The 12,523-nt window shown below is 38.6% G+C and overlaps 1 protein-coding gene across 1 annotated transcript in view; it reads right to left on the bottom strand.

Annotated features, from left to right (window-relative positions):
- LOC139950129 (uncharacterized) overlaps window positions 1–12,523 on the bottom strand; it is a 42,920-nt gene that overhangs the window by 19,040 nt on the left and 11,357 nt on the right. The window contains exons 3-11 of the mRNA XM_071948758.1: window positions 12,337–12,412; window positions 8,626–8,720; window positions 6,464–6,906; window positions 4,971–5,249; window positions 3,515–3,745; window positions 2,403–2,589; window positions 2,028–2,141; window positions 1,159–1,349; window positions 283–522 (exon numbers count right to left, since the gene is read on the bottom strand). Coding sequence (XP_071804859.1) covers window positions 283–522; window positions 1,159–1,349; window positions 2,028–2,141; window positions 2,403–2,589; window positions 3,515–3,745; window positions 4,971–5,249; window positions 6,464–6,906; window positions 8,626–8,720; window positions 12,337–12,412 — 1,856 coding nt within the window. The remainder of the gene's footprint in view (window positions 1–282; window positions 523–1,158; window positions 1,350–2,027; window positions 2,142–2,402; window positions 2,590–3,514; window positions 3,746–4,970; window positions 5,250–6,463; window positions 6,907–8,625; window positions 8,721–12,336; window positions 12,413–12,523) is intronic.

Raw genomic sequence — 12,523 nt, forward strand, 5'->3', positions numbered from 1 at the left:
GGAGAGCGGGAGTTGTACCATGCGATCTTCGAATAGACCTTTATATTGGTGCAGCCATCTGGTTTGTTTCTCCTATTCAAATCAACATAACCAAGTCGAGTCTGGAAGGAGAAATAGCCTGGTTCTTTTGTGTACAATGAGCACTAGCTTTCATGCTAATTGAAGCAAGGTACATGACCAAGATGGTGGCAGCATGATAATGATCTATAAGCGTGCTGGCCACTACACACTGAGCCACTTTTCATAAACTGTCTATGTTTTTTACAAACTACCATTCCTCACCTCTTGGTTAAACTCCGGCACTAGGTTACCGGCACAGGGTACATTGTAGCCTCTGTAGACCACCTCAGCACGGCAGATTGACATGACTGCCTGGTTGGAGAGGTACGGCATGGAGACATCAACAATGAAGACCGAGGTGGTATTCTCTGGGATGTCGATACTGATCACGAAGCCCACTGTACCACCAGCGGTTACGGCGTAGCCATCTACAGCGTAAAACTCGATCACGGGATCAACGGTCTAATGGGAAATGTTTTGAAGAAGGAAAAACAAAATCCTGAACTTGTTGTTTTGTAAACAAACAATTGTTGTTGTGAGAGAACGCCTTACATCACATGCCCGGACAACCACTTCGAAGTGAGGGCACTTAACTGTTTTGTGATCTAGACCCAAATCTACTGCCACCAGAGGGCTTACACAGCAACCGGCGTAGCCAGCACCCCTGTTCCGGTTGGGTGGGAGGGGGTAGGGGGCATTGCTCTAAGTGGGGCACAGGGGAATGGGTTTGTCAGTGGGTTTGGAAAAGGGGGAGCGGTCATGTTTTGTTCCCTGTTTCTGAAGGGGCACGCTGCGGTTGGTCACAATTCACTTATGTCATTTTCTGGTTACAAAAGCGATCCAGATTACAATCGCTTATACATTTTGAATATTACAAAAGCGCATTTTCCTCAGTATCCTCTGATCGTCTCAGAACAAAACAAAGGTGAAGTTTGTGTGAGGAATTTTCAATGATGTGCGTAGACGGGGAAAAAATCTTATAAGCTCATCACCGTGCAAAGGTTTAAATCTTAAAATGCTAAAACTGTTAATTTATGCGACAATGTTTCTCAAACTGCATGGGTGCGAAAGTTGTTGAATCTACAAAACAAAACTCACCATGTCCGGCATCATTGTGGTGAGTGTCGTAATTGCACGCTGACTGGAGTACATTTGAATGCCATCTACCACCACGGTCACCCCTAACCAGTATTTGGTGCCGTTGATGATGTCAGAGCTATCAGTGATGTAAACAACCGCTTCCGTTGAGATTGTATTCTTCTCGTTGCTGAGTTCATCATCTCGAAGTCCTGATTTTTTAACATTGAATACATTTTTCAAAGAAACACAGAAATTTTAAGAAAAAATAAAATAAAAATCGTCTAGGATCACAGTTTACATAAACAAACACGATCTAATGATGACGTTGGAAACCCTTGAAATATGTATGTTTGAAATGTCGATGAGAAATAAGTAAAACTAATTTCCCGTTTGGTGTTTATCGGTCAGTGATAAATCAATGTCATGTGCAAACGGATTTAATTATTTTCTTGTTGCCCATTTTGCTGATCTATCTACTTCAGGTTTGTCAAAGTTTAGGCATAATGGTGGAAAACATATAAGTGCTTACACTGCGAGCAACTGTTTTGTTAGCTAACCATTTATGCATTGATCATTTTAAAGGTTCGCTGATATATCATTGTTGGTACGTTGAAGAAAACGTTTGTATTGTAATTTTAGTAAACAATTGCTAAATAATTGTGTCTCAAAACTCATCACTGCAATCTTTCTGAAAGTTAGTATATACTCAGCGCCTTGAGTACCTTGTTTGGTAGATACGTGCGCTGTATAAGACTTCGTTATTATTATAATTATTATTATTATTATTAAATGTTTGGTTATAACAACCAAAACATATGTACCTTTAGGCATTAGTCATAATAGCAAAGAGCACGGGTTAACTAAAATTGTGTCTTTTGTTTATGTACCTGTGTTGACGATATTGCCAAAGTCTAGCCTTGCCTTAATCGTTGCGCCTGTGGAGTTATCAGAAACACCAGAGTACTGGGGGAGCTCATCCGGCATACAGTCGAAATTATCGCCTGAAATTAGAAACAGTCAGATCACGGATAAAGATTAGATGAAGGAATTTCAATAAAACACGCCCACCCCATGTTTAAAGGTCCCATACGCTTTGTGTTGAAGGCGCGCAAATTCAAATTCGAGACTCGGGGTCTAAGCCGGCGTGGCAAGAAATTATAGTTCTAAATCTGAAATCGAAGCCTTGTTGTCAAAAAGGGTCCGCAACGAAACCAACCATTCCGGAATACTCCGGATTAGCCAACTTATTATGAAATGAATACCTTTTCCAGCGAGTTGAAGTTCGCCAATCTTCATGATAGGATCAGTGGATCCGGATTGATCCGCTATCACATCCAAATAGAAGTCTGTAGCGTAGTTCTTGATCACCAGATCAATTTGAAAGATGGCGGCACTCAGTATGGTCATCGTTTCAGGACCGGAAATGATAATTTCTGGAGAGCTTGTCGACTGTAAACAAAATTAAAAAGCAACTTCAATAAAAGTTAAACCTACAAACTAAAAGTCACAGTTTCTATATGTTTCCTGGTACATCGGCCTAATTCCCGTGTTCATTTTGGGAATAGTGAACGCTGATTCCGAGCCGTGGTAATACCAGAGTATTTTCATTGACAATGGGTCAATAATTATACATTGATCTCTATGACATGGATCAATGGTTAAATAACAGAAAAACAATGTTGGTACAATAAGGTGAAGTGAGAGTGAACTATTACAAAAAGGGAAAAATAAATAAACTTCAGCAAAAAGTTCTAAAGTAAGGAAGGTAATTCGTAGTGTGAAAGTGTCTCAAAACGGCCACATAATTCGTATTATCCCAACTTTGTACTTGTAATTTTAAATTCAGCATCATTCCCTGATGAAAGCATATTGTAAAAGCCTGAATATCTGACGTCACACGTTATTAAAGGCTCGTGAATAACGCCAGAGACTGGCCTCCAGTCGTCGTGTATATTCACCTTTGACCTATATTCATTTCACATAGAGATACGCAGTACATTATTTACCACATTACATGCAAGTACAGTATCGCATAATAATGCATGTACTGTATACATAATACACACGTTGTCACAGCATGCAGACAGCCCAAGTTATGCTTTCCAAATAATTTTGATTGGTTCGTGATGTCACTGCATGTTATCCATTGAAATCATTGTATCCAATGGAATCACTGGATCTGAATCCTCGTTGATACAGATAGGGCCAGTCTAACATTGTTAACAAATCAATAACATCACCTTTCTCTTACACTAAAAATCAATTGTATAATTTTATGATTCCTCAATAAGTCAACAAAAGCGGATGCAAAACTGAAATTAACTCGTGTATAATATGCAGTATTAAAAACTGATCATTTTTTCATTGTACATACCCAGCTGTCGATATCGCTGACCGGGGTGAACGACGTCTGGCCGACCCAGACCTCAGCAAGATTCACCCCGTAGTTGACACCGGCTGACACCCAGTAGGTTTCGCCGTATTGCGTGGCGTTGGTCTGCTGTAGAATCACCGTGAATTCCAGCTTGATCTTACTGCTCTGATCATCGGCGCTGTCCGAGCCGTCGTTGGTTACGGGACCAAAATCAAACACAATGCGATCGTACTGTGTAAGGGAAAACATCAGTCAGTTCATTGTGATTAAAAATAATTTCATTCATTTATTGATTTCACGTGTAAAATTGCAAAGTAAAACAAAAAAGAACGATAAAGAAAACATAAACATACATATGGGAGCGAAAAAAAGCAAGAAAAAAAAGCAGCACCCCGATGGATTTCAATAAAAAGTAAACTAAATTACTGATCAAGTTAATCTCCTGATAGAATACACCTGTCCTTTCATGAACATTTTTGCTACCTGGAGTACACAAGACATCACAATAATTATCGGCTCAATGCACAAGCTTGCTCATTAGGGCCCAATTTCATAGAGCTGCTTAGCACAAACAATTTGCTTAGCATGAAATTTCTTCCTTGATAAAAAAAAGATTACCAACCAAATTTCCATTTGTTGCATATTGCTTGTTACAGGTACTCAACTGTTGTTTGCTTATCCTGAAAATCATGAGAAAATTTGGTTGGTAATCCTGTTTTTATCAAGGCAAAAGATTTCATACTCAGCAAAGTTTTGTGCTTAGCAGCTCTATGAAATTGGCCGGGCCCAGGGAACCATAACCTTACAAGCTTTGCTTCCTTGTGGGTCTCTCCACAGTTTCATGAATGTCCATGCTTATTTGTCATTATCAAACAACTATTTGTTTTCAATTAAAATTGCCTTTTATTTTATTATGATTATGTTTGATTGATTGGTTGATTGATACAACATACGGGACCAACGGCTTTTAGTCCCGCCCGGATGACGAAGCATAATATGGTAGCTGGTTCTTTGCTTTTGGAGGGCCCAATCGTCACGACCGGGTATCGAACCCATACTCTGGTATTCCACTTGCAATATGAAGACAGCAAAACAAGTCACTCGGCTGTTGTAAAAGCACATATAATTTTCAAATTGTTACTCATATTCTAAAAATGAAAATACCAGGAGACGGATTATTTAATCACGGTGATTTTGACACCTCGTTAGTTACAATCGGTGGAGTATTGTTGTCGCGGTATGTGCTTACAGGTGAAAAGTGCCCATTTCCATTGTCGCAGTAACTCCGCTAATAGCGGGAATTTTAAAAAGCTGTTCTTGTTGAACGTTGGGCAGATTTCATATCAACATTCCCGCTATTAGCTTCACGCTGAATCAGAGAGATCAATCATGCTTTTACAACAGCCGAGTGACTTTTTGCTGTCTATATATCATCATTATTGGTTTAAATACTTACCCTATGGTCATCTCCACTAGCATAGAACTCGGCTACCACGTCGCCGCCACTAAACCCTGGGTAGTTCGAACCAATGTGACTGAAAACTGGATTACACAGGACCATGATGGCGCTAGACTCGTATGGTGTGAGCAGCTCTACCCGTAGTGACGTAGACTGCACCGGAAGCCATAGGGTCAGGAGGAGGTCAACCTTCTGGCCAATCAGAATCTCTGTTACATCCGTGAACGGATCGAGTTTCTCCAGGGTGAAGGTCTCACTGGTTGGAATGCCGCTTGTCTGAATGCAAACATGCAAGGTAATACATTATTTAAAACTGTTACATTTTTAAATGACAGCGCTGCCCGTCATCACACGAGAGCATCACAGCGTCCCCTCTCCTATAGTTTAGGAGTATGCAGCAACTAAATGGCATATATTGTTTTTGTTGTGTATGTTAAAGGCCTGGACACGTTTAGTAGTTGTCAAAGACCAGTATTTCGAATTGGTGTACCCAGCACGAAAAACAACAAACCTTTGAAAAATTTGGCTAAAATGGTCATCGAAGTTGCAAGTACAACATAAAAAACGTTTGCACCGTTGTTGCACAAATTCATGTGCTCCATGTCTGACGTCTGTCTCAGATTCAATTATTTGAGTGAGAAATTACCTCTTTCTCAAAAACTACGTATTTTCAGGGGATTCATTTCTCATAATGTCATCAAAAGCATTTGTTTTCCTTTTTTTCTTCTATGTAAGTCACCAGACACACAAGGCCTGAAGGCTATATACTTCAAGGTGTGGGCTACAATTATTTTGTCCATAGGCCGTTGCCACCTACTCCTAGGACTGAAACAGAGTTACCCTTTGTTACAGTCCATAAGGACGTTATCAAGTAAGTTGTCACAATTATTGTGTAAAACATAGTTTACTTTAATATTAATAATAACTTTAATATTAATAATAATATTGATATGAGGGTTAAAAAATACAAAATCTCCAAAAATATTAGAAAATGACACATGGCTTCTTTAAGCCTCTGTATTTTGTTTCCAGAATGCTCAGCAAAATATTCAGTCACATGATTTGATCATGAATTGTGAATTGAAATAGTGTTTGATAAAACTTTTTCGGTGGGCAATTATATTTTTATATGGCCTCAACATTATGACATATTTTTGTACCTTGTAGAAATGCCTAAAATACCAAAATTTTTGCATTTACAAGTGCAAATAACCAGTGGAGCCTTACGTGTTTCTAAGTTTTGGTCAAGGGAGAGGAGACTTTTTGCTTGGCAAATAAAACCACACAATTTTTATCTATAGGGACTGTTTACATCACGCACAGAGAGGTAAAAGATCTGCCACGATTTTAGGGACACCACGAAAACAGGACCTCCTACGATATATTTGGTTTGCAGTAGCACCATGTGACACTACATTTTTTGAGTAGTTACCAAACTAATTTAAATATAGTGTCCGTGTACCTTTTACTGTTCCAATCGCAAATCTTACCGATCTCCTGTGTCTTGAATGAACCTCCACAACCTCCTCCTTAATTCCGGATGAGAATAAGATCCTCACTAGCATCTTAGATACTCTCTGGTCATTCTGTACATCATCACCATCCATCCGTCTCCTTCGACCCCGCGTTCTGTGCACAGGGTTCTTGGCTGCGATCTGCAGTTCAACCTCGTCCTTCTCAATCTCCGCCATTCGTTTTTCATCCGAGATTGAGAGTTCCCCGGTTCTGGGATCGATCCTGAATAAAGAGTCATCGTTCCCCAGCTCGATGGAGTAGAGAATGATCGAGCACGGGCACCCGTCCTCGTAGGAACATAGTTCTGCATCCGGGTCATTGGCCACCACGGTGGCTATGACGTCATCACGGAATGTTTCTTTCAAATTGACGTCGATTGTAAGAAGTGTTTGCTGGAATACTGGCACGTGAGAATTTTCTGTAAAAGAAAGTAGTCAAAAATTAACTCTCAAAATATTAAAAGAAAGTTGTCTTCAAGTAATTATGCAATCAAGTGATTTTTAGGTTTTCCAATTTTTTTTAGGTCCGACTCAAATGAGGGGGATCAAATGGACTGACAACCCATCAGTTTAAACCAGGCCCTCCGTGCGTGGCGTTTCAACATTGCAAATTATAGCAAACGGTGCCAAAGATAACAATACATTTACGTGTCAGGGTGAATTTTAAACTTTGTTTGGACAACTAACACTATCTAATAGAATTCGCACTCCCAACAAACAACTTCTAGCATCAACCAATCAAATTATAATTAAAATTGCCTCAAGTTTGCCCAGCAATCCTTGTTACAAACAAATTAAATGGTGTTCCTTGACACAATCCATATTTAATGCAACCTTTCTATCTTGTTCTTTGAACTTTTGAACGTCTCGAAAAAAAAAATTCCTCTCGAATTTGTTGTGAAAAACAGAAAAAATGATATCACCCTCGAAAAACAACAACACTGCTATAAACAAACATTATCCCGGGTTTTACGCAACATGTTGCAAAAACATTCACGAACAAAATGTCTTCGTTTCCCCCTTGCACTGCAAACAGCAGGACGGCCCTAGTTTTCTGGTTAATATCACTCCGCCGAAGTTAATCGATGAACTACTTAATAAATCATGACTTAAAAATAGTGGCCCTATTTTGGTGCAGGTTGGAGTTTTTATAATGCAATGTTCCTCGATCGATACAGCCCTAGAAAGAAAGATGTCAAACAAAGAGCAAGATGTATTGATTAATTAAATACAAGGTCTAAAATGGGGGACTTGTACAAGTACCTTATACTCGTTTTTCGACATGACCAAAAGATAACAAACTTTCTAATTTTGCGAAATTGAGTAAGCTGTGCTAAGGGATAAACTGCAGTCTTTACAGGTATCATACCCGTCGAAGTCTGGATGTATGGTAACTTCTTAAAATGACGATTTGAGTGAGAGACTAGTAATAAATATAATAAAAATATGGATTTTTAATGCGCATATCTCCAGAAAACCGATCAAGGCGCCTTTACAAAAAGAAAACATCATACAATTGGAAATGGAGAATAAGTTCCCCTGTTTTAAGTTCCCTATTGAAGCTGTTGAGTGATGTTGTTTTGCGAAGTGAGGCAGGGTGCTTATTCCATAGGGCAGGGGCAGCTTTGGCGAAAGCACGGTCTCCGTAACGAAATGTTCTAGACTTTGGTTGTACCAGCAGATGAGATCCAGCAGACCATCGAGGGGAGAGATGAGTTCACAAAGACACTGTGGGGGTACGGAGCTCCAGGAGTGCCATCCTACATATGGCTTGTCCATGCAGAACTCTGAACACGGTATAATCATGCCTATAAAGCCTTTCTTAGATTCAATTTTGGGGTAAAAAATATCTCTTTCTCAAAAACTACATTAATTTAAAAAAGATTTAATTTTAAATTAAAACATGGATTGGTCCTTAGTTAAATCCTTTGGATTAACTTTTAAATAATTGAGAGATTTAAAGGGTTATCTAAAAGATGGATTTTAAAAACACTTCCTATACGAATTTCAACTTCAAATAAAAAAGATTTAACTTCGAATCTAAATATGGATTGGTCCTTAATTACAATTATTTGGATTAACTTTGAAATCCCTCCCATTTAGAGTATCTATGACATGATAAAGACGAATTGACTTACCGAGAGAATCACAGCTATCCCCTGTCCAACACGGCGAGCAAACGCACTCCCCGCTACTTGAGCATGTCCCGTGGTAGCACTCAATCTTTACTTCCCTAATAATAAGAAACACAGAAAAATTCCACGATGAAAAACGTTATCATTTTTTTTTTTTTTACATTTAAAGATATAGGCCTACTACTGAGATAATTGGTCATCGTTCCCAATTCACGAACACTAAAGATCGTTGCCTTTTATTATTTCACTGAGCTGTTTAGAGGTAAATTCTGTCTGACAAAATTTGTCATAACAAGGGAAAATTGAATGGGGCACCAGTCACTACCATGCAAACTTAATTTAAAGGAACACGTTGCCTTGGATCGGTCGAGTTGGTTTTTGAAAGCGTTTGTAACCGTTTGTTGTATTAAAATGCATATGGGTAGAACGATGTTGTAAAAGTAGAATACAACGATCCACACAAACATGCCACCAAGTTGCACGGTTTTCCTTTTACCTTGTTTACTAACACGGTCGGCAATTTATGGGAGTCAAATTTTTGACTCCCATAAATGGCCGACCGGGTTAGTTCGCAAAGTAAAAGGAAAACCACGCAATTTCAAGGCAAATTTGATTATTGTATTCTACTTTTAAAACATATTTCCAACCATATGCATTTTATAACAAACGGTTACAAACGTTTTTTTTTATAGACCAATTCGTCCGATCCAAGGCAACGTGTCCATTTAACTTTGACTGACAACCAGTTTTCGCTAGGCAATATTTTCATGTGCTTAGCACATTTGTTGTACTAAAACAGCCTTTATGAAATTGTGTCCTCAAGTGAGAATCAATCTTAACTGCTAAACAAAGTGTGACGCCACAATACAAATCACATGGTGCTACTAACAACGCATTCTTAAATGAATCTTAGCGCTTTGTGAAAAACGAGCCAAAAAAAAAAAAAAATGTCCGGATACATGTAGTTGTTGCTTGACAATTATGATAAACTACGTCATAAGGAAAACCCATGGTTTTCGATTTTTTTTTGTCAAAATAATGGGATGCTATATAAGGCATCTGGAGCAGGGTCAAAGAACTGATCAAGAAAATTTGGGTTGTTCACAATTGATTGATTAAATCATAACTTCGATTGTTTTACAAGATTAGTTTGAAACTCCATTCCTCAGATGAAGAAAAAAGTATCATTAATGGGCGTTTAGGCCACACGTAAATTTGTGAAGTGCATCAGGAAAATAATACTTTGCTGAATCGTATATTTCTTATACAAGTTTCTTTCTTATTCTTCTTCTTATCGTGTCCATCCACACACTACATGTAGATGTTGTGTTTCAGCCAGGATGTTGTGTTTCAGCCAGGACTGAACACAACTCCTTACTATATCATTGTACTCCGCAAGGTCCTCAATTCTGCATTCTTGCTCCAGTAGGGGGCATCTCAGGAGGTGTTATGGTTTGTGGCCCACATATGCAGGTCACATAATATCACACCCGAGTCCCAACATCAACAAGGAGACTTGTTTCCTCCCTGTCGTCATACCAAACAAGCCCGATAGTCAATAATCTAAGTGATTGGTCATGTGACACACAATAGACCTATTGTAGAAAACACCTTAGACACTATCCTTACCGATCAATATAACGAACATGCCAAACCGCCTTTCTAGGTGCGGCGAGATCTATTTTTTGTGTTGCAGTACCAAAAACGAATACAGTACGACAATACACAGGTGAGGTTTGCGGTAACACCTGGTGAAAATCTCTTTTAATAATAACAACCGTACTTTTGTTAAAATGAGAATTATTATCCGAAATCATGAAATAATGCTCTTTTGAGTAGTGGTGGTTCTTGAGAAGAACCGGTAGTTGGCAAGTACTGAGAAGAACCCATGACAACTCGACGTTTCGATAAGGAGGCTCTGATCGTCTTCAACACGTTTTCAAGTCTTTTTCTCAAATTGTTTGCGATTGTCTTTTAGCCATTGAGAACATTCACAAGTCGAAGAGGGGCAACAAATCGTGTATGGGAAACCATAACAAAATAGATAAGATGGAAAACATAGTGAATGGTCTGACGGTTAGACCCTATAAAAGAGCCTTTCTGGAAGGTGTCTTTTAGAGTCTGTCTCATTACGTCTTCGAGGTAGACTCTGTTAAGTTTGAAACGTCAGGCCATTAACTATGTTTTGCATTGAACACCTTAGGTCATTTTGGTTGGTTAGCACTTTGCAACAGCTTATTATATTTTCTCAACAGCAAAAATTATACTCAAAAGTTCGCATGGTGGAGAGACAACAAATTTAAGAAATTTGCAGAGACACCATGTAGATAGATCTTTTTTTAATTGATTTGTGGTTCTGAGAAGAACAGAGTGGCTCAACGTTTTGGACAGTATACTCTGTATGCAGTCTCTTGACGACAGACCGCCGCAGAGATATACTGTCCATCGGTTCTTCTTAGAACCAGGAGTCACTCAAAAGAGATCTATGTGGGCCTAAATGTTTTTCTTTTACGCACAAATAGCTAATGGCCTGACGTTTCGACCCAGGCAGAGTCTTTCTCGAAGGCTAAATGACAACACACAAAAAACAGGGGTGGATTTCTTAAAGGTAGTCCTAACTTAGGACTAGTCCTAGGCAATGCTAAGAGATAGGACCAGTCCTAACTTAGGATGAGTTACTGGTCCTAACTTAGGACTAGTCCTATCTCTGAGCATTGCCTAGGACTAGTCCTAAGTTAGGACTGCCTTTGTGAAATCCACCCCTGAACAGGTACTTAAAGACACTGGACACTATTGGTAAATGTCAAAGACCAGTCTTCACACTTGGTGTATCTCAACATATGCACAAAATAGCAAATCTTTAAAAATGTATAACTCAATTGGTCGTCGAAGTTGCGAGATACAAATGAAAGATAAAACACCCCTGTCACACGAAGTTGTATGCGTTTAGATGGTTGATTACGAGACCTCAAATTCTAAATCTGAGGTATCGAAATCAAATTCGTGGAAAATTACTTATTTCTCGAAAAAAACTACGTTACTTCAGAGGGAGCCGTTTCTCACAATGTTTTATACTGTTAACCTCTCTCCCCAATACTCGTTACCAAGTAAGGTTTTCTGCTAATAATTATTTTGAGTAATTACCAAAAGTGTCCACTGCCTTTATAAATTGTAACATAAGCAGCGAAGTGAAAATACATTAATAAAGGTTTAACCGCAAGTTTCTGATGTTTATCATCACAAATTACATTTTTCAGATTTCCATTAGTACCAATGTGAACGACCTTACGTTTGTAACCTCAAACACAACCGTCCATTTTCAAGTTCTTGTTATTGTCATCATTTTTTGAAGGGATAGGATAGGAAAGGATTGAGAGCACGCATAAACAGTTGTATTGCAGTTACTTCTTCAAAGACACTGGCCACTTTTGGTAATTTTCAAAGACCAGTATTCTCACTTGGTGTATCCCAACATCTGCATAAAAATAACAAACCTGTGAAAATTGTGACTCAATTGGTAATCGAATTTGAAAGAGAATAATGAAAAGTAAGAAAGAAAACATCCTTGCTGCATCATTTCTAGTGCTTTCAGATACATAGTTAAAGGACTCAGCTCGTTATCAAGCAATTCTTTTATGCTAACAATTATTTTGGGTAATTACCAATAGCGTCCCGTCCCTTTAAATTCCACTTTACTACAGTAGTATTTCTTACCTTTCACATACTCCAATGTCACACTCTGTCTTGATCTTTCTGCTACAAATCGAAGGTTTGTATCGAACATCTTCATCTGAAACACAGTATAAATAAAAAACATCAATTATTTTATCTTATCTACGTGTGCAAGTTTGGTAACTGTCAATGACCGGCATCAACACTTAATGACCCAAAATAAACATGA

Source organism: Asterias amurensis, chromosome 2, assembly GCF_032118995.1.
Source record: "Asterias amurensis chromosome 2, ASM3211899v1".
NCBI classification, from domain to species: domain Eukaryota; kingdom Metazoa; phylum Echinodermata; class Asteroidea; order Forcipulatida; family Asteriidae; genus Asterias; species Asterias amurensis.